General features: G+C 35.3%; 1 protein-coding gene across 2 annotated transcripts in view; it reads right to left on the bottom strand.

Moving 5' to 3' along the window:
* Nucleotides 1-1,561: 1,561 nt before the first annotated feature.
* The window catches only part of LOC126965053 (limbic system-associated membrane protein-like), a 624,470-nt gene continuing 602,318 nt past the window's right edge, over nt 1,562-23,713 (bottom strand). Inside the window, exons 2-10 of one of the 2 annotated variants that reach the window (XM_050808497.1) lie at nt 22,428-22,525; nt 8,972-9,179; nt 8,531-8,689; nt 6,908-7,036; nt 6,073-6,210; nt 4,675-4,824; nt 4,108-4,140; nt 2,107-2,169; nt 1,562-1,917 (exon numbers count right to left, since the gene is read on the bottom strand). In XM_050808497.1, coding sequence (XP_050664454.1) covers nt 1,811-1,917; nt 2,107-2,169; nt 4,108-4,140; nt 4,675-4,824; nt 6,073-6,210; nt 6,908-7,036; nt 8,531-8,689; nt 8,972-9,179; nt 22,428-22,525 — 1,085 coding nt within the window. In that variant the 3' untranslated portion in view covers nt 1,562-1,810. The remainder of the gene's footprint in view (nt 1,918-2,106; nt 2,170-4,107; nt 4,141-4,674; nt 4,825-6,072; nt 6,211-6,907; nt 7,037-8,530; nt 8,690-8,971; nt 9,180-22,427; nt 22,526-23,713) is intronic. The other variant, XM_050808498.1, reaches the window with a different exon arrangement.

Genomic DNA, 23,713 nt, shown 5'->3' with positions numbered 1-23,713 from the left:
GTCGAAAGCAACGAAGCTAATTCCACAGTTTGGTTATCAGAAAGACAGAAAGATCTTCGGAAACTGCAATGTGTGGCAGAGATCAGGTAAAACATTTTTCAGCTAAACACCATTCAGATTGTTAGCTCATTCCGTCATTTATTCCCTTAGAATTTCTCAAGAGCTGAGTTTTGCTAGACTGAATATTTCTTATAGTTGGTATACTTAGCTTCTTTATTCAAAGTACCCAATTGTAGTAGTATTAAAGTAGGTATAAGATGCCGTTACTATTTCAACTACTGATACTTTAGCTCGTAATATAGTTTTCAGTTCGAATAAGAAATACATTTATCATACATACTTCCGTGGCCAATTTTCTAGTAATTATTTATATATTATTATCCCCGGGCACTGAAACATATACAAAAGACTGCCTTACTGTATTTTGATAGTGAAATAATAAAAGACAGGTTTAATACAAATAGTATATTTCATAGTAGCCATTATGGTCCGCTTACAACACAATTGACAAGTTCTATAAAATATTTCTCTATGCAAATAAATAAATAAATCACTACATTAACATTATATAAATTAATTTTTACACATCATGTCATAATATATCTACTTTATTTATTCACAGCTACGTATTATAATGATAATTATAGCAACTAATATTTATAATTTACAGTCATTAATAATCAATTTTGAAACATATTAATGGTTCTTAAAGGATAATACAATTGAAGCATTTATAACTTAATATAATTACATAAATTAAGTAACAACTAATTTATTTAGCTATTGACTAATTGTGATATTGCACGCCTCGAACGCGAAGCGGCGAGGTTGTGTTTTAAAACCGATCTGTCAAGGTCACACGATTTCCACTCTTTAAGCTGCATTTTTTTTTCTATTACTCTTAAACATTATAAAAAGCACATCAATATAAAGCGGAGACACTAATATTCTTAAGTGTCAAAAAAATATAAGGATTATTCAATCCTGACACTTTTTTTAAGTTGACGAAACGACTTAATTTTTATTTTCACAATTTTCAGAATTAAGCAGAGAAGGTTCCTTTCGAAAATCACTACTATTCCTATTCTTTTTTTTAAATCGTAGGTGATTCAATTTTATTCGAAATTTAAATTTAAAATGCAAAATTTTGTATGAGCGTTCGAGGCGTGCACTTTTGGATTTTCCAATTGTTTTTTACATAAGCCGTTTTTTTTTCAGTCTATTCTAATACTTTCTTATCATTTTAAAACTATTTAGTATCATATTAACTAACACAAATCTAAACTTATTTTCAACGATATGTTTTTCACGTGCAATAAAAAAAATGCTAAAGATATTAACACAACAAATAAAAACAGTAAAATGTTAAAACCAAGATTTGTTAAGAAACTCACAATATAGAAAAAAGAATTAGATAGGATATTTAAAAATTAAAAATAATTTGATATTCTATTTTGATAATACTGTATTAACATGTTGAAATCATAAAGCATAAATATTTTTTACAAGGGCTATAAATTTATAAAAAGTACATATATTTTTAATTTCCACCATTTAAAATCCACTATTTTTAAATAAGATTTTAGTTTTTTTATAGACTTTTCAAGTTATCTGCATAGAATTAACATTTGCATGTGGCGAGATTCATTGTATAATAAACAAATTAACAATATTAAGATAAGCTTAATATGCTTCTAGAAGCGAGGTTTACTGTAACATAATATCCACAAACACGTTAAACATCAGTCTCGTTCCACTAGAGTTAGACAACAAAGCACGTTAGACAACAATATTAACAATTACTCCGAGCTCACAACGAAACAACATTCAAGACATTCATCGTTATCAAAGAGATCACTAACACACAACACAGCTCGTTCCTTGAAACAGCCCCGCTGTAGTCTTGTAACCTGAAATCTAAACACATTTTTACAGGAACAATTTTTACTTCAATATTAAACAGAATTATTATGTTCGCAATTTATTATTAAAAGATCAAATAATAAAAGATATTTTCCTTTACAAAATCAGAACTGCTTCAAACTAATTAGCCCTTTAATGTGTACAAAGAAAATATCGAGAGAGATTCTAATAATTTATACTCACCCTGAGTGCCGTAGGGAGTGCTCTTAGATTCCTTATCGATCATAATGTTAAGCCTTTGCATTACTGGAAACAAAACAAAGTATGTAAGTTGAACTTTATAGATGTTTATTGAATTATAATTAATGTTCTAAAATAGAGTAATAATGCTCAGAGTAATAAAAAAGAAGAATTGGAAGCATCAGCCGCAGTTGTTGAACAATCCGACTGAGGCAAAAGAAGTCCTCTGTGTGCGTCACGAGTGTAATAACTCATTGGTCGAGTTGAATATATTATTTTATCTTCCATAGAATTGTTATTATGGATAATATAAAATTGAAATATGTTATTAAAAGTATTTTTGCTTTTATTGCGATTCAGACCTTTTATTTGCTAATGGCGGACTATTACGCATTTGGCTTTCTTAGAATAAATTGGCTTCCCATTACTTGCCGCACTTTCATGAGTCATGTATCCATCTTGTCCTATTTTATTAGTCTGTATATTAACTTATAATTGACAGCACAACATTGCATATTTTTTTTTAAAAAGAGCGCAAAAAAAGAATGCTGAGAGAGTTTCTTGCGCCGCTTCTTCTCTCTCAGAGAGCCCTTTGTTTCCGAAGCGGTAGTAGTATATTAGAAATAACATCAAAAAGAATTTTAAAGGAATCAATTTTGAGAAAATTATTTTGTTTAGCCTTTCTTCCTTTAATTCTTTTATCCCTTTTAATCAGTGTCTGGATAGTTTTAATCTCAACACTTCGACAGTAGGTACGAATATATGAACAGGGAGTAATTTTTATATTATTTGTCATTACAATCATCATTTTTTTTATATAAAAGGGCAACAGGTTCGCGGGATGGGGAGAGGTGAGGCAACCGCCCATGGACACCGCAACATCAGGTGTCAAGAGATGCGTTACCGGCCTTTAGGGTAGGAGTATGCTCTTTTCTTGAAGATTTTGAAGATTACAGAGTATCTCAAGTGACGTTGACAGGCATCAACAATCATATAGTCACACATATAATAAAAGATATTAACAAAACGTCTTCCAGAGGGTAAAATGATTGACTATTATTTGCTACAGTCCTTAAAATTATTCCCTAGTTCCTTTCACACGTATTATGAAAAATGAATGCCTCAGGCCTGAGAAGAACGGGCGCAACAAACTCAGCGGCTCTTCTTATCGCCACCTCTCCCATCTGATGGTGGTGTGTGATCCTAGATCGACCTCTCTTAACACACATTCACATTTTCTATATAAATTTGTTAAGTCAAAAAACTTTCATGAATTCTCCATTGTAGTGCCTAACTTTGAAATAAGTAAAACATTGCCTATAAAATGAATTCCTGTTGAATTTGCTGGTTGTTTTATAGACGACTAGTATTAGATCAAATAAATAGCTACGGATTATTCATAACAAAAGGCAATTTTTAGTTTTTAATTTGAGAAAATAAAATTGAACTCTTATTATAGTCAAAGTCAAACTTTATTCAATTAGGCTTAAACTAAGCGCTTTAGAATCGTCACTATTATTTATAGTAATTTTATTATTTTAGTTATTTCTTTTAAATTACTGAATCTACAACATGTTCGGTTGAAGTTGAGCTTATTAGGATTATATAGAGCTTACTTTAACCTAACATTATTATCCGCGATATACTCAATATCATGTTGAATCCCATACTTTTTGCATTTTTTAGGAGTTTTAAATTAGATATAATTATTCGATGGATTGAGAAAGTTATAGTTTAAATTAGTTTTATTGTACTCATGATCCTATTAATGTTACTAATTGCACGTTTATTACAATATAACTTACATTCTCAATTATATATATTATTTTTAACGTTATTATTTATTCATAAATTTTCGTATTAAATCATTTTGCCGGAAATTCTGTACACTCGTGATACTTTTTAGCGTAAATAAGTAGATGTTTGTTGATACTTAATAGTAGATTATATCAATATCCATTATTTTAATGAATATCTTTGCAAATAAGATAGTTAGGTACAAACCATTTTTATTCTCCAATGCTGGTGGTGGCATGGCTGTAAAAAAACAAATAAATATATAAAATAATCAAACCTGAACCAATAGAGTTTATACCACTTTAAATTATACTGTTGGCACATAGAATAGTTTTAAGTCTATTAATAAATAATTAATTTGTGACTGGTCTGCTCTAAAAGGGAAGCGTAAAAATTACTTTAATTTCTCGGCTTAAATGACAAGTCGACATTATTAAACAGAAGAATTCATTTTCAAATGCAGCAATCTCATGCTCAGGTACTCATGTACAAAAAAGTACTTGAAATCAGAAATATAAAGTAAAATTACTTTCCATAACAAATCTGCGTGAATCAACACTAGTGGAAAACTCTTCTCAACTCAACTGGTGTGTTGATTCAAATGGATTTTTTATTACACTTTATATTTATATGAAAATTGTTTTTTCAATTTAAAGTCGAATAAGCTTTCTGTTTCAACCTTGACGACCCAGGCGAACACGGCAAAGTTTAGATATTTTTAATTTTTGAGAGAAGAAGACATAAAATTACGAATAATTTTTATGAAATACTTACGATATAGCTTGATCGTGCCCTCTGTGTCCCCCAAAGAGTTCTTAGACACGCACTTATATGAACCGTAATCAGAGTTTTTGATCCTTCGTAGAGACAATCTTAACACAGAACGAAAAGTGCCGCTTATCCTTTGTGGCTCTATGCTTCCTCCTACAAAAATACTAAAATTAATGTCTTATAAAAGGAATAACTTATACTGATAAAAAACATTGTATTTTCTTTCAGGCTCCCTGAAAACCAGTTCTTGAAAGGTCTTGAAAAGTTGGGTTAACTAAAATAAAAATGTAACTTTTACGCAAAAATCTAATGTAAAAACACAGTTACAAGGTAGAAAAATATTATATTTTCTTTATGAGAAAAATTAACAAAACGAGCAAGACCTTTCTACTGGTAGTAAGTGATACCCTCTCCATATCCATTAAAATGTAGAGCCGCTTAGAAACCGCTAGATTCAATCCAAAATGCCTCACCCGACTTTTCCTACTTTTCCTATTCTTATTATATTTTCCTAATAAAAATTCATCTTTTTGAACTGAAAACGGCGTTGAGCACTTTAATTCGGATGGGTATAAAATGTTAAACCCGCGTCAGGACACGTAACCTGATCGAAAATTCGTAAGACAGTCGCTGAAATTATGGAAGAAAGTTGATTTTTCTTTCTTTGTATTTAACCACATAAATGCTAGTACTTTTATACTGATAAATAAGGCGATCCGTGTGAAATTATTTCAAAATATTTAAAAATGAACAACGTTAATGTTCAAGTTTGGCAGAACCGGTAAGCCCATTTATGTAAGACTGTCATACCTAAAGTAGGAAAATAAGGGATAGAATTTATTTTATTTTCAGTTATAGATAGTTTCGATGGATTCTTCGTGTAAGGCAGATTTAATGAAGATATATAGAATAATTTAAAATTTTAATAAATACGTTTTCTTGCAATTCATTGTTAAATTATTATTATTACTGCTTCTATTGTTTCCTAAAAAAGACTAATTTATTTATATTACGCGGATTTTGTAATTTAGATAAAGAATTTCAATATTGACACTCAAAAGTCTTTATAATTTGGACCTGGAATAATAACGCTAAGAACGTGAGTAGGCCCAAGTGAAATGAAGTAATTTCAATCCGGCCTTTTAAGGCCGAATACGTTTCCCGCCGCGTCACAGTCACGCTGTCAAGTTCCATGACAAACAGCGTGCGAAATTTAATTGAGAAATGACTGATTGTGCAGTGAGAGGTTGTCAAAACGCGTCTCATAATAAAATTAAGGATAAGAAAATCACATTTCATACGTAAGTACTATTTCACAACGTATAGTTTAAGGTAATACATTCCTCAAAATTTTATAAACAAATCAGACGCAAGAAGTATCAAAAGCCTTTAACACCTTACCAATAGGGACTATTTCTCCGTCTTCTCGGCTCCAGTAGCTGATTGGTTTCGGGAAAGCCTCTGTTTCACATTCCAAAACCAAGTCAGTACCAAGAGCAGCTCCTACCAGCTGGTTTCTTATTGTTATGACCGGCGGAACTTAAACAAAAATATTTAAGTACTTCTGACATGTATGTAGTTAACAAAGAAATATTTTATGGTAGCCATGGCAGAAGAGTGTGGTGTTATATTTATTACTAAAGGTACCCCGAAGTTTCACCCGCGAATAACATTTTTTATCATAATATAGCTATTGAAGCTTATGTATAAAAAAGAGCATAATAGATGTATACTTTTGGAAAAAAATAATATTCACACACCATAACTCTGATACCAACCAACCATTACTCTGTAAGTTACTGAGTAATCTTACAGAACTTTAAAGTTACTCACAATTAATATGTTTGAACTACTTTCAAACGATAATATAATTGTCCAACAGTTCGGATCTAACTTTATTAGTAATGAAGTTGCAAAATACTTGACTATTCAATAAATATATAATGATATATAAAACATGTAATGAAGAGTCAAAAAAATATAGTTTAACTCAGCTTAGTAACGTTATTTCAAGAATTTTTTAAAAGTTATTTTCTAAAATAATAAAAATTTTGACTGATTGTATAAAATAGCGATGTTATGTATTTTTTCTATGAAAGAATTCTTTTGAGAATTTTGCTTCTTTTTGTTTGAACAGTTTTTATATCGGGTAGTTTTCAAATACATTGCTAGTTTTCTATAGAGTTTAAACTAAAGTAGTGTATAGAAAGGTTCATGAACTGAATGTAAAACTCACATTCCACGGTAAGCATTATTCTCTTGCTCACGGTAGGAGGTACTCCGTTGGAGGCTATACATAAATAAGGTCCAGCGTGCTGCCGGCTCACCCTCGTAATATTTAATACAGGACCCTCCAGTGACGTCACTGCAATCATAAACACAATATCAGTCGCTACGAATCTTACAACATAACAACTTTTACCCCAATGCACTATGTTTAATACTGAGAATTTATTGTATTGCGGGTAAAAAAAAACAAGAAAACCTGATTCCTAAAAAGAGAAAATCAACATCCCTACATTATTTGGTGATGCAAAGGTATCTTTGCCAACATTTTAACATTAATAATTATATTATGGCTACACAAACTAAAATTTGAAAACAAAATTTGATGAACGAGGTAGCACTCGAACCCATGGCACAGTAGACAATACATATGTCTACTGTGCCCATGGCCTCTCGCGTTCCATTCGATTGCTCTTCCAACTGAGCCAACCGTTCGAGTGACGTATCATCATAAAATCTTGTATGCTTTGTTCAACTCTCAGAATGAATAAAGCCATAACCAGTTGGCTCAGTTGGCAGAGCACTGGCACGGAACGCCAGAGGTCGTGGGTTCGAGCCCCGCATCGTTCATAAAATTGGGTTTTCAAATTTTATTTTGTGTATTAATCCTAGAAGTGAGGTTATCAATTTAAAAACATTACAAATTCTTTATATTAAGACAAACACATAGGACATTCTTTGGCTCAGTTCAGTTGTTTGATAACTGCGCCTAGTATTACTTCTCAATATTTCTATTAGTCTATGTGTTCAAGCTATAATAATTTATACGTGTATATAAAGTCTCTTGCTGTTAGACAACCGATAAAAACAGGCCAGGAATATGAGCTTAGTGTGCGTGACACTACGTCTTACACTCGCGATTTGTGTTACGACACTTTGTGTTACGGCCGTTCCCAATGTACTATCTACAGATAGAGATAAATTACTACCTTCTACTTTCAGTAATTAGGTGTCAATTATCTGAAGCTTTCCCAATATACCCGATAAGTCATTCTTATCGCCTTATATTGGGACGCATGAATTGCAATTTCCATACAAACTTTATATCGCTGTTAAGCTAGACGTCGTCCCATTGACAGACAGCGTGCTATAAGGCGAGTTACCGTCTATAAGTTTATTGGGACAAAAAAGTTAATGATTTTTATCTCAAGTAAAAGATAGACTGAATATTGGGAACGGCCATTAGTGTATGTGAATTGCTCAGAAAAGATGTTTGTTATAAAGTCATTATTTTTGAGGTTTTCACAGCTGTCATGGTCTATCTAGACGTTAAATGATCTTAGTGCTCAAATAAGTTCTTCGAGTAATGACAATATATAATTAAAGTGAAACGTGCAGTGACTTCAACATTTGTAAAGGATAGTTCATTACCTCATTAGATATATTTATACTAACAGGAAGGAAGTGTGCAATATTGTTTTGCAAATAGTTAAGAACTGGATAGTGGTAAATAGCCACCTTTCATCACAGGACATAATATGCAATAAATTTCAATAAGAATGTAGAACTTATTAATCGATATTCAGACTATAAATTCAATAATAAATTCCTTCACTGAGCTCATCAGTATTACCTTGTGAACCATCAGCCAGAGGGATAGTTTTAGAGTGTTCCCTCCGCCAAGTAATCTGAGGTTGTGGTGATCCAGTAGCAGCGCACGTCAGACTCACTGAAGCTGCCTCTCGTACTGTTTGGTCTGTGCTCGTTCCACGATCAATAATATCTGGCGGAACTGACAAAATAACACAATGTTTAATGTATTATGCTTCTCGAATTATCTTCAACAGTTCTGTCGACTTACATCCTCCTATCAGCTCTTCCCAATTCATGTCTATCTATGCAAGCTTAACCAATATTTTGTGACATATAAGGTGTTGTGACGTAGGTATGGGCCCCTGACGTCCTTGCACATATTGTCAGTTCTACATTACATAAGTACCCATCCCGACTATGTGGTTCTACTAATAAATAAAGTTTTCTAACAAAATGCTGCAGTAAGACAATGTATTCTTACCAACAATATCTAAATAGCCAAGCTGACTCTTCATCGGGTCGGTATTGATCTGACACATGTACCATCCTCGGTCTGTCTCCCGGAGCTCCCTGATGTGCAGGAACCAAGTTCTATGATCACTGTGAGTCACTCCCACTCTTCTACTTCTTGATATCACGTGTGTGTGGATTGTGAGGATTGTCTGCGTGTCAACACGAAGCCAAGCAACCTGAGAGAAGAAGATTACATTTACAAAGGTTAGTCAGGCGTGTTTATGTTGTGGTTTTAAAATCAGTAAAATATTCCTCAAGCAAATTCGAAGTTTTATCGATACATAGTTCATATCTCCAGATGGTTTTATTGTTGTTTTTTTATGACAGTAAAGGACGAGATGACTAAGACGATTCCTCAGTGGGAGGTTCCTTTGCACAGGATGCCGGTTAGAATATGGGTACCTACCTATGGTACCATCTATTTGCCGTGAAGCAGTAATGTGTAAGCAATATTATTTTTCGGTCTGAAGGGCGCCGTAAAATTACTGGGCAAACGAGACTTAAAATCAAATGTCTCATTTTTTTATGACAATAAGGGACGAGACGAGCAGGACATTTAACTGATGATAATTGATACGCTCTGCCTATAACAATGCAGTGCAGCTGAGAATTCTTAAAAAAAAAAACAAAAATTCTGAGCGGCACTACAACTGCGCTCTTCACCTTGAGACATAAGATGTTAAGTCTCATTTAATTGTTATGTTTTAAACATAGATAAGGTAAAGTAAAGTCGAACTTTTAAGCATTTATAGAGCTACCGAGTGGGTTTATCGTGTGGCAGTGCCCACTGAAATAGCAAAGTGCCTAACCACGTCCAAAACTCTAGTGTTGATTAAAGCGATTGTTACACATTTATAACGAGGCGCAGCTCTCCATTATGGACGAAAAAGAACTGCCAAAACCTCAAACGGTCACAACTTTTATTCCGGAGAGCGAAGCATCTAGCGTAGATGAAGCGCTCTCCCTACTGCGGGTACAGAACGAAGGACTCAACATAGAGCTCTTGAAGGTGCTATATGACAGGGTCGAGACAGGAGGTCGAGTTACGACCTCCAACGTTGACGACCCGTCTGCTGAAGCCCTGAAAGCTGTGGAGTCCAAAGCGATCATTGGATTCAAGAGGGTCAGCTTCAAATTTAAGAGTGGAACTACCAACACTCTTGCAACCTCTACGGACCCAACAGTCCCACAAGGGTCGGCTCTGGCCCAGGTAGGGGTACAGAACGCTCCGGGCACCTCCAGAGTTGGTACCACAACTATATCTATTCCAGCACTGATAGAGGCTCCAAGTACATCTGGAATTGGAGCTTAAATAATTCTAAAAATGGCACCCAAGGGTCAACCGGCGAGGATTCTTCAAGCTAACCTCCACCATGCTGTAGCTGCCACTGCAGTAATGGAGCGCTGTCTTGGAGAAGGAACAGCAGACCTTGCCATCATTCAAGAACCTTGGGTTGCTGGCACTTCCATCCTAGGACTAAATACTGCTGGTAAGACCTTATTTTACGCCTGTGGTGTGCGGCCTCGAGCCTGCATAATCTTTAACAAAAATGTTGAGTTCTTGCCTGTTACAGAGTTATGCTCCGACGACACAGTGGCGGCTTATGTAAAATTCAAAGGGTGGACTGGGTCTAGAGTAATCATTTGCTCAGCCTATCTGCCCGGAGAACACAGTGACCCTACCAACATCATCAGGCCTGTGGTGGAATATGCGCGTAAGCACAAGGCCGAACTACTGGTTGGGTGCGATGCCAACGCTCACCACTCCGCATGGGGGAGCACTAACATCAATAATAGAGGTGAGATTCTAAATGATTTCCTTAACTCTAACCATCTTGACCTTCTTAACATAGGTTGTACTCCTACCTTTGTAACCAGAGCAAGGCAGGAAGTTTTGGACATAACCTTCGCTACGGAAAATCTTGCCAGACATATCCTAAACTGGAAGGTAAGGAATGAAAACTCCATGTCCAACCACAAACACATAACTTTTTCTTTAGCAGCCACTCTTGACTGCCGAACCAAAACCTTTAGGAATCCGAGACGGACTACCTGGGACACCTACCAGGTAAACCTAAGGCGGAACCTAGAATCAATTCCGAAGAGTATCAAGTCTGTAGAGAGCCTTGATCTAGCCGTGTCGGCTCTGACGCAAGGTATTATAGATGCCTATGAAACGAGCTGTCCACTAGAGACAAAGACCTCGAATCGAGAAGTACCGTGGTGGAACTCTAAGCTTGAAAACCTTAGAAAGAAAACCCGAATATTATTCAACAAGGCTAAAAACACCAAAAGCTGGTCAGTTTACACAAAAGCCTTGACGGAATACAATAAAGAAATAAGGAGGGCCCGCAGAGCATCATGGAGGAAGCTATGTGAGGACGTCGTGAGTACGACTCAAGGTGCAAGACTTCATAAAATGCTTTCGAAAATACGCCCGAATCAACTGGGACTTCTGAAAAGACCAGATGGGACCTTCACATCCGATGAGAAGGAAACCTTGGAACTTCTAGTCTCAACCCATTTCCCTGGAGCGCTCAATCTTGAGGTTGAAAAACTTAAGGCGAGTACACCATATAGAACTCGTAGGGAGGACTGGTGTATGTCCGCCAAAGTAATAAGACCGGCACAGGTGAAATGGGCAATTAAATCGTTCCAACCCTATAAAGCAAGTGGGGAGGATGGCATCCTTCCTATCTTGCTGCAGAAAGGAATTGACGTTCTCCTTCTTCATTTACTCAGGATCTACAGAGCGAGTTTTGCATGTGGACACATCCCAGAACAGTGGACTAAGGTCAAGGTACTGTTTATTCCAAAGGCTGGCAGAAAGGACTACTCAATTCCAAAATCCTTCCGACCAATCAGCTTTACCTCATCCTTATTGAAAGGTATGGAGAAGGTGATAGACAGGTACATCAGAGATAAGGTTTTACCTAATAACCCCATCCACCGTACTCAACATGCCTATTGTAGAGGTAGATCTACTGAAACCGCCCTATTACAACTCGTAGACAGGGTAGAAAGGGCACTTGAGGACAAACAAATTGCACTTTGCGCCTTCCTAGACATTGAAGGAGCTTTTGAAAAAAAACACCCATAAAGGCCTTAGTTAAGGCTTTAGCCGATAAAATGGCCAACTCTACCACGGTCAAATGGGTTGAGTCGATGCTCTCAAGTAGGATTGTTAGATTGAGGCTACATGGTGTCTCTCTTTATGTAATGACCACAAAAGGATGTCCACAAGGGGGCGTCATTTCGCCTCTACTATGGACCCTTGTCATTGATGGGCTTCTCTATAAGATGGATGAACTTCGAATTGACACTCAAGGTTATGCTGATGACCTAGTGATAATGATTCGAGGCGACAGCCAAAGTACCATCTCGTACCTTATACAAAAAGCGCTTAACATAATATCCAAATGGTGCCAAGAAAATGAACTGGCGGTTAATGCTGACAAAACTGTCCTGGTTCCTTTCACAAGGAAGCGGAAGTTGGAAGGCCTCATATCTCCGCGACTGAATAATAGATCTATACCGTTTTCCGACAAGGTAAAATATCTGGGACTTACTTTAGACCAGAAACTTACCTGGAATAGTCAAGTGGACGGTATTGTGCAAAAGGCAAAATTTGCCTTAAGTTGTTGTAGTCGTCTTGTCGGCCAAAAATGGGGTCTAAAGCCCAACATGGCCCTTTGGCTGTACACAGCCATTGTAAGACCACTTATATCATATGGCTCTGTGGTCTGGTGCAGAAAAATTGCCCAAAAGACCGTTATTGCCAAATTAGGAAGCCTCCAAAGAACTGCATGCGCGATAACAACAGGAGCCATGACGTCCACGCCGGGAGCAGCCCTAAATGCACTTCTGAACCTGCCGCCGCTAAACCTATATCTACAAAGGAGGCGAGGGCCAGCATGCATAGAGTAATGACCCATATGCGGACTAACTGGCTCTCAAACTCGCTGCGGCTATTTGAGCAATCCTTACTGAGAAGTCCTGTATTAGACATGGTGAGTGACGCCATGCTGCCGAAATTTGACTTCATCAGCAACTTTAGTATTTAATTCCCCACAAGAGAGGACTGGTTAAACAATCGAATTACTTGGAAAAAAGGGAGCCTTAAATGGTATACCGATGAATCCAAGTCAGGTTCTGACGTTGGCTGTGGAATCTTCGGAGAGTGCCCCAAATTTGGCAAATCTGTCAACTTGGGAAATCTTGCCTCCGTTTTCCAGTCGGAGGTATACGCCATAATAGAATGTGCGGACACCATCCTAAATAAAGGCTACGTCGGCAAGTGTATTTATATCCACACAGATAGTCAGGCGGCTCTGTCCGCTATAGACTCCAACAGATCAGTCTCAAAGCTTGTAGACAACTGCCGGACTATTCTGAATACTCTGGGAGGAATGAACAGAGTTACACTTCGATGGGTTTCAGGACATGCAGGGATCGAAGGCAATGAATACGCCGACGAACTTGCAAGAATTGGCAATAAAAGCACTCAATTTGGCCCTGAACCCTTCTGTGGTGTCCCAAGGAGTCTTGTTAAATCAACCCTTGATACATCATGTTCACAAGAGTGCATTAAACTCTGGAGCAACACTCCGGGCTTAACCCATTCCAAAACCCTAATCCAAGCCTTCAACAAAAAGGCTGCGAATGAGGCACTAGGGCTAAGTAGAGAAAACTTACGCATATTGACCAGGACATTAACGGGGCACTGCAGATTAAACAAACACCTCTCAATCTTAGGTCTCAGAGATTGCAGAGCGTGTAGATTCTGTAATAGTGCAGATGAAACCCCTCTACTCATTCTCTCTGAATTTGGTCCTTTAATGCGTAAACGTAGCATCTCTTTGGGAAGTCCAATCCTTCAACCATTTGAGATACGTCAGCTCGCTGCAAAAGACATAATAAAATTCATGAAAAGAATCAATGTTTGCAGTGAGCTATAGTTTAACAGTGGCTATCACAATAGATCACATTGGTCGCAGTGTAACAGGGCTGAAATGAACTGGATCAAAGCCACTTTACAAACCATAACCATACACATTTATATAAAAACCTTCAGCTTACATTGGTCAAATCAAACGTAACATTTCAAGCTGATATAAAAACATTGCGGATATCAAAGTAATTCAGCAGTATGTGAACAGATATCAGACCGTCCAAATCACAACATCCGCTTCGACTTACCAATAATTTTGGCCAAAGAGATTAAATTTCTCCCGAGAACGGTACCTACGTGAAGCCATTAAAATTAAAATAAATCTCAATAGCAACAGAAAATATGGGCTATACTTATACAATGTTATTTTTAAAAAATAAACTTCAGTTATTTCTTAATAATACCTCAGTTTTATTTTAACTATACCTTTTGTATTTATTTTTTAATCAATATTTTAAATATGCACGTTCTATTGCGCCACCTGTGCAACACATTGGATCCAATAATATCTATATTATAACCCAAAACTATATCTACCAAAACAGAAGAGGATACTGCAAATCAATTAATCTGAACCCACCTATATAGCGCAAAAACCACCTCCGAGGTAACTTATTTAAATAAAATGAAAGTATCTGCATTATTTATTTAAGTGTGCTAACAACACATACACTCTTAAACTTAAATATTTCACAAAAATAGTTCTAGTGAGTCAAATACAGGTGCACACAACATAAATGAGAATCGTTTCTTTTGGGTACTTATATTTAAAACTAATGTAATATACTATAGACGACCGATATAGCCGAATGGTTAGTGACCTTTTAAAATTCAATTCAAAAATTCAAAATTCAAAAACACTTTATTCATGTAAAGCACGGAAATGACACTTATGAATGTCAAAAAAAAATAAAAATATTTTTTCTTATTGAATTTACCGCTACTTCGTAAAGGGCTAATGAAAAGTAGAAGTGAAACTCATTGTAACTACTAAGCTAGAGGTCCCGAGTTTGAATCCCGATAGGTGCAATCATTTATATGATATATGTATTTTGTATGTTTGTTTCCAAGTCATGGATGTTTATAAGTATTTATGTATGTTTAAGTAAGTATATTGTATTAAATATATCGTTGTCTTGTATCCATAGTATGCCTAGTTTGGGGCAAGATAATTTGTGTAAGAGTGTGTCAATATTATTATTTTTTTTTTCTCTTTATTATAATTCCATCTTATTTTCTACATTTATATACATATCATTCAATTCCGCCGGTGGTTATTATTGGTATTATTTAACACTATTAAGTAATTAAAGAATCATTATACTATAGTTGCAATAACCTTACGTTTAAATGCTGTGAGGCTTTTTTTATGAAAATAAGGGATGAGACAAGCAGGACGCTCAGTTGAAGGTAATTAATACACCCCACCCCGTACAATGCAGTGCTGCTCAGGATTCTTGAAAAACCCAAAAATTTTGAGCGGCACTACAATTGCGCTCGTCACCTTGAGACATAAGATGTTAAGTCTCATTTCTCAGTAATTTCACTAGCTAGCTACAGCGCCCCTTCAGACCGAAACACAGTAATGTTTACACATTACTGCTTCACGGCAGAAATAGGCCGGCCTCGGATGTCTTCCTAATATTATTAAATGAATGACATACACGATATAGTGGCGCGTTGCTGCCAACGTTAGTTCTTACGGTGGGTAGATCGAAAAGCTTGTGTTTGCTTCTTGTCCCTAATCTCAGTATGTTTTATGTTATTTTGCTGAGGGTATTCGGTGTATCTAGCATGTTGTTTAAAACTTTATATAAAAACGAGTGGTCAAGCATACGACGTCTATCAGAGAGTTTGTTCATTTCTTAAAAACTTTAATATAATTTCATAGTCTCCTCTGTTGCTTATATTTCTATTCATAAAACATATGTGCTTGGTAAAAGAGCGATTAATTCGTTCAATGCGATCCCTGTTGACAGAATTCCACAATTATTTCTATTGACTTCGCAAAATTCAAACATTGCGAAACACTCCCTGTGATGCAATGCTATGAATGACTTTATAATATCTAAATCACAATCTTGTAAAATTTATCGCGACAAATATAAACTTTAATGTCACTAAGATTTATTTTAAACACCGGATATGCTTTTGCAACAAGGTCATAAATGTTTTTGCTTCTGTATATCTTGCTATTGCATCTTGCTGAAACAAGGAAAGTGCACTTAAAGTACTCTATTTATGAAGATTTACTGTATAACCTCATACTTCTAGATGCTTTTCCTTGAAAGTGAGCTGGTCTATGCGTCTTGCTCTTTGCTGAACTAAAATAAACTAGTTCTTAAAAAAAATAGTTGTTATCGAATGGAGATCGTAGATATATAGATAAAGAAGAAGTAATTTATCTCCTAAAATAAAAGCAAGCATGGCTAACACTTAAAGTATAATATATTTAACTTAAATTGAATTTCCGCCTAGTGTGTAAGTACTTTTCATTTGAAGGCTATTACCGTTTTATGTAATAGTTGGTCGTTGGGTTTGACCTTCACAAAAGCTAAGCTGGTTAAGCACAATATAACGAATATGTGTAATTTTAGTGAGTCACACATTGCGGTGGATTGGATAAAATTCTGTTTGAAAAAAAATTGGTCCAAGTTGTATAAAACAGTTCATTAGTATCTAGTAATAAGTTTAGCCTTATATCAGAATAAATATTGATATCTTCGTAATCAGGAAGAAATCATCTTTAACATCTTTAAGCCACTGAATGGTTATTAAAGTAAAAGTAATTGAAGATATTGATGTCATCTAAGATCTTTATCATTTTATAATATTTCATATTCTATATTTTATTACTCCCTGGCTTTGTCGTCAGCCACACACAGTCACTTTGTGGAATCATGAGCTGCTGTTGTCTGCTGTTTTCCAGAACCGATACGACCTGGGAATCTTTAAACTTAGATCAAACTCCCATTTCTTAAGCAATGAATTTCTTGACTTCTGACATTCGAATCTTCAAATCTACTGCTGGATTAATTTTTCGGGTTTTTCACAGACAGTTATTTATTATTATTATTTTAAAAATTGGTAACGTGTAATAATTAAAACCTATAAAATTGTAAATAAAATCCAAAAAAACTGGGAGTCATAAATAGAGCACGACAATACTTCAAGCCTGCCCACATTCTGCCCACTCTGGTTTGGCGCACCCCAGTATCAGCTCGATCTATTTGACCGCATGCAACGCAGAGCAGGTCGAATTATCGGGGACCCAGTGCTCTGTGAACGGCTAGATCACTTGGCGTAGCGTAGAGACGTCGCTTAATGAAGACGTCACACAATGATGTGTCTTCTAACGCTTTTATCACGGGGAGTGTTTTCAAGAGCTGTTTCACCTGATTCCTTGCGCCGATTTCCACCTTCGCACGAAACCTCACAAATTAGGATATCATCCCCACCATCTAGATGTGTGGCGGTCGTTCACAGTGTGGTTTTCAAGGAGCTTTCTTCCACGTACTACAAAGCTGTGGAAAGAGCTTCCTGGTTCGGTGTTCCGGGACGATACGATATGGGTACTTTCAAAAAAAGCGCGTGCAACTCCCTTAAAGGCCGGCAATTCTCCTGTGATTCCTCTGGTGTTGCGGGAGAATTTGGGCGGCGGTGATTACTTAACACCAGGTGACCCGAACTATCGCTTGTCCTCCATTTCCATCAAAATAAATCTATTATCAGATGTCATGTAAACTTAGTGTTCGTAGGTGAAGTCGCGGGCTGCCACACATAATAAATATAATCACAACTACATTGCAGGAGACTTGAATCTATCTCTCAAAGTCAACACTACCGACTCAAGTTTGAAGTACTTTATATGCACATAATCTGTATACTTTACTGTTCAACACGTTGTTTGAAGCTCGTCGCGAGTGATTCTGGAGGATGAGGTTGTTTAAATGCTTACGGAATGTGTAGATTATCGGATATAGAAGTTTAAGTGCGAGCTGCATTTATATTATCTTAAAATAATTTAGATCTTATAAGTACGGGTGTCCGCTTTATGTTATAAGAACAACTTTCTGTAGTAGTGTGACTGTCAATATAATTCAGTCCCTTTTTCACAATGTACAAGTAAAGTTACGAATAGGCTACTTGCTACTCATCTATCGATAAAGACATCATCTTTTGCGTCTCGTAATGTTTAAATAGTGTTAAATGGATCTCGTAGCAAATATCATACTTAAGTGTCAGGTACTGGATAGTCTGACAGTGTGACAAGAATTTGACAAAATAATTTCAATTTATATCATGTTTAGTACATGTCAGTTTATGGCTTTGTTATAACATAAGGACAATTATTATGAAAGGCTCATGACAATTGATTTGTTGACATTTTCAAATTTAGTTACACGAAGCTGCAAATTAATTATACAATGATTGATTTTACTGTGAAAATAGTGGTAGAACTGTATTTAGAGATACAGAAATAGAAAATTGTTAAATATGAAATAACAATTTGCATTAAAGGCCATTAATCTTGTGTTACGTTATTTCGCATAAGAAACAGTTTTTTATATTTTCATTTCGTTAAACGGAACTGTAGAGTGCGAGGTTGCCAAACCGACCTACCTAAAAGTCATCTAGTAAATAAACAGAGCGGTGAAGTAATTGTGAAACGCTATCTCTAGTACTCGGAACATTTATGTAGCGCTTATTTATCTAGCCTATGACAATTTGTTACTTTACTTGTACATTGTGAAATGACCACTAAGTCTCATAATAATAGGTTTATGAAATTTCTTGTTTGAGGAAGCATTTCAGAAGTTATTGAGTGCAAGAACCTAGAGATCTTTATTCGACATTAATTCATAAATATCTTTAGACACATTTAAGTTTTCCGTTGGCTCAGTAACCAGTTGTGTTAGACCATAATGTGCTAGTAAAAAATCGGGAACAGATCTCCCCGCATGATTGGTAGTATGTGTGTATGTATGTGTGAAATCATCAAGAATCACGATCGTTACAGTAGGGATCTGCTCCAATACGGAATTTGTCACCATTTGTGCTCAAGAAACCGGTCAATCCCTGTGTTACCACTATGACGTTAATAGGCGCGTGTAGATTGGCGGATGTTGCTCGCAGTCTACCCATAACGAGAGAACCGATATTATACTCTTCAAGTACACTGGGGGGCTGATACCAAATATCTTCCTTCTTAGATTGTTCTTTTGTTATTTTAAATGTGTAATGCACCTTTGACCATATCTTTATTTTTAGATTTAAGAAAAATTCTTATTTAATCAAAACAAATCTTATAACTATATAATATATATATATATATATATATATATATATATATATATAAGAAAATGTATCCCGATAAGATTACCGAATGAATAAATACATTAACCCAAATCGTACCTTACCGACAAATATAATTTATGAATAAATTCAGAATAAAGATTTTGAAAAACTGATCAACAGTCGAGCAGACGAACAAAATGGTTTTTTTCCTGGAACTGATCGACTAAATAGAATATGATTAAGGGATTTTATATTCCGAAGCAATGAGCGTTGTCTGATTGATCTTTTATGTTGATACATGTGATCTGTATTGACTTAGAAAAAGCGTTTAATCGTGTGTTTCCCGTCATTCTACTCCATGAGCTCATACTCTAGGTATACGCGGAGACCTTTAAGATGCTTGGAAACCTATAATACAAAGAGTAGACAAGCTACTATTAGTAGTGCTTCTAGTTACCATATTGTATTAATCTACTCAGGTGTTCCTCAGGGTTTTGTTGTAGGTCCATTATTTTTCAATGTGTACCAAACTGACAATAACAGCTATTTGGAAGCTTCAAACTACATAATGGTCACTGACTACAACAGATGTCTTAACAATATTGATGAATGTCACAAAATTAAAAAATATCTGTACTAACCAAAAGAAACATAATATTTTCACTAATATTGTGTTTTGGTTTAACGTAGTAGCAGTGATATTACTGGGCTAATGTGATTAAACATCTCAATATGTCTCAAACTGAAGAGCGTAATTGCGAAGCATTTCAAAATCTCAGGTTTAATGAAGAATTGAGAGTGACACTGCACGGCGAACCACTTACATATTGTTTTTTTTTAACTATTAATGGATTAAATTCTCTCCACATTACTACAAAAATGGCGTAATAGATTATATTATTTACATGATTATCAACTCGTTAGGTGTCTTGCATATTCGACTTGTGGTCAATTTATTGAAGTAGGCATGGTGTTACTTTGCGGAAATCCATAATTGTCTCAAAATCAAGTCAATATCTCCTGATTATGCCTCGTGTAGAGGCGAAACACGTGTCGAATTGCTTGAAGAAAAATATTGTCGGAATTAACAGTAAAGAAAACTCTAAACATTTGGTCTATTTAAGGATGTTTACTGCAGAAAGACACAGGAATTGTTGAACCTTCCATACCTTAGTCTATATTATCAACTTTGTTGTTTATATTTATTTGAATTTGATCGCTGTAAGATTACCAAATAAATGAAAAGACATTCAAGAATTCGCAGAATAAAGTGCCCATTTTTATCTAAGAAGAACACGAGTATAATATAGAGTCCCAACCAAAATAATATAATATATATAATAGTACTGCCGGCGGCCCCAATGGACTGACGCCCAAGCATCTTGAAGATCTGGTATGTCCTTCCATGGGGGATGCGGGTAGAGCGTTGCTTGAGGATATTGTTCTCTTAGTAAATCTCATGCTTTCTGGAAATGTTAATACCGAAATTACCGAAATTTTATATGGTGCGAATATATGTGCTCTTAAGAAATAAGTTGGTGGTATTCATCCTATAGCCGTGGGCTGCACATTTCGACGCCTTGTTTCTCCTTTCCTATCAACTAAATTAATTCCAACTCAGTTGGGTTTTGGCTGCAAAAGTGGTTGCGAAACTGCAGTCCACGCTGCGCGAACTTTCTTGGAGAGGAACTCTGGTGATATATTTCTAAAATTAGATGTGAAAAATGCTTTTAACTCTGTTGATAGGGGAGCTCTGCTGAGAGAAGTTCAAAATTCAATTCCTTTAATCTATCATTATATTTGGCAATGTTATAGTAAACCATCCAAATTATTATTCAAAAATCATAATATTTGGTCTTCCGTTGGCTGTCAGCAAGGCGACTCTCTTGGTCCAGCAATATTTAGCCTTGCCATTCATTCCGCCCTAACAAAACTAAAATCAAAATGTAATGTTTGGTACTTGGATGATGGTACTTTGGGTGGTGAAGTGGACTCTGTTTTAGATGATTTGAAAGTTGTAATTAAAAGTTTTAGCTCAATCGGCCTTGAGTTAAATTTTTCGAAATGCGAGCTTTTTTATCGGCGTGAAATTCCAAATTTCAGACCGGGTTGATATTACCAATAAATTTAATGTTCTAGCCCCCAATATGGAGCTCCATTATTTCCTGTTTCAATTCCAACGATCTTAAACGATCACATTAAAAAATTTAATAACGTTTCGGACAGATTATTGAAAATAAATTAATTCGGTCTTGTTTATTTGTTTCAAAATTTTGGTACCTCTTAAGGTCTAGCCCGTTATGGAAATTTCCAAATTTGCTTGATGTCATTGATAATTCACTTAAAAATATTTTAGAATCCGTTTTGAATTGCGCGTTTACAGATCGTGCATGGTCTCAAGCGTCTTTACCGGATATGGTTTGGTGGTTTGGGTACTCGCAAAGTTTCGGGCGTTGCCTTACCAGCATTTCTAACTTCAGTTTATAGTGCGCAGCCTTTGGTTACTAGAATTGTAAATCATGTACCAGGTAACTCAGAGATTGTGTATTTGAACGAAGCTAACAATGCTTGGCTAAATATGGCAAACATTCAAAATTTTCCAGACGATTAAAGGTGTCAAAAAGAATGGGACGCACTTCTTTGTAAGTCAGTCTTTGATGATCTTTTGATCTCATCTTCTGACATAACAGAGCGTGCTCGTCTTTTGGCCGTGACACAAAATGAGTCGGGCTTTTGGTTACAAGCCTTGCCTTTTGTGCCGATTGGAACGCTACTTGACAATATGACATTGTCAATATGCGTATCACTCCGGCTAGGTATAAAACTGAATGAACCACATCAATGTAGATGTGGCGTTTAGGTAGATGCTCTTGGACTCCATAGGTTATCCTGCCTAAAATCGACAGGCCGTATCAGTCGTCACGCCAGCATTTTTGAAGTCATCCGCAGGGCATTTGCCGCTCTTAATATACCAGCTGTTTTAGAGCCGAATGGTATTACCCGCAACGGATCAGCCTTGCTATCCAACGCGTTACTGCTGCCAGTATTCTTGGTACGCTTCCACGTAATGATAGTTTTAATTTTATGTAGTCGTAGTATTTTAAATATAGTTATAAGATTTGTTTTGTTTGAATAATAAATAATTTTATATAAATATTAATATGTATTACTATACCTTGTATGTAGAGAGGTTATGTACGGTACAAGCTAAAATAGCTTCCCGACCCAGCGGAGTTGTCACGTTCTCTATTGGACCGCTGAATCCGGGCTCATCTGTAACAAACATTGCATTTTATTATCATACCATTTTATGAAAATTATGTTAAAATTTTTACGTAGAGACAGAACAATTTCATTTATGTTATTATTATATTCAAAATGAATCAATCTGTGAATTTAAATTGACTACTGGACTGTTTTAATGTTTGAATGTACAGTTACTTATCTTTCTCACAATAATCTATTCATCGAAGAAGTATGTTTGAATAAAATTAATCATATTAAAATTATGAGTAATATTAATATTTTTCAATTTTAAACTTTTAGCATCGTGGAAACTTAACATTACCTAATTCGAGACACAGACTACTAACGACGTCCATACATTGGGGTGTTATTAGTGTATTACAAACACGATAAAAAAATGTTGTTTTGCTAAAGACATCAACTTTCTATCTACCCAGAATGACCGGAAGTATAAGTTCATTAGATAAAGTAGTTTAGTATATTTAATAATTAATACATTAATATGTTAAATAATAAGCGTTTTGTTGGAATTTATTATAAAATTTATCATAAGCCCTATTCAAAGAACGTTTTGCGTTCAGACTCACACACACATAATACACATATTTAAACCAATAAAACGTTTAAATTTATTTTAGTAATACGAATCCTAAGATAATATAAATTAAATCCACTGCGGTTTTTTCCAACTCGTCGTGCTTCAGGCGGGATGAACGTGTTTTAATAAAAATATAAATATAGAAAAATCTGCTTTTATAATGAAACCTTAATATTAATTAATATTTATTTAATCTTATTGAAAGCATGACGAAAGAACAAAAGAAAGTGATAAAAACTGACGAAATACATGTATTTTCGATTCCAATTAACGCGTTAGGTTTTAGTACCGGAAATAGACGATTTTGTGTTTAATATTAAGCTTAAGCTAGGTAAAAATATGACTTCTTTTTAAATTGTAAGCAACGCAGATTTATTTTCTATTTTTGGAGATAAGTTTTATTCAAAATTAGAAAGAAGATAGATTTATTTAAGAAAGTAAGTTATACTACAATTTAATATTATATTGAAAAACTCTATAGAAGTTATTCTTAGCTCTTAACATATAATAATAATAAAACATCTTATTTTTTTGTATTCTTCAGAGCAAACCCTTTCATTGTATCTCAATATTATTCATAAAAAGTCCGTAATATAACTAATTCTGGTTGTCACTCT

This window comes from Leptidea sinapis, chromosome 6 (genome assembly GCF_905404315.1).
Source record: "Leptidea sinapis chromosome 6, ilLepSina1.1, whole genome shotgun sequence".
In the NCBI taxonomy this organism is placed as follows: domain Eukaryota; kingdom Metazoa; phylum Arthropoda; class Insecta; order Lepidoptera; family Pieridae; genus Leptidea; species Leptidea sinapis.
Note: the sequence above shows the minus strand (reverse complement) of the source record. Positions and strands in the feature narration are given on the sequence as shown.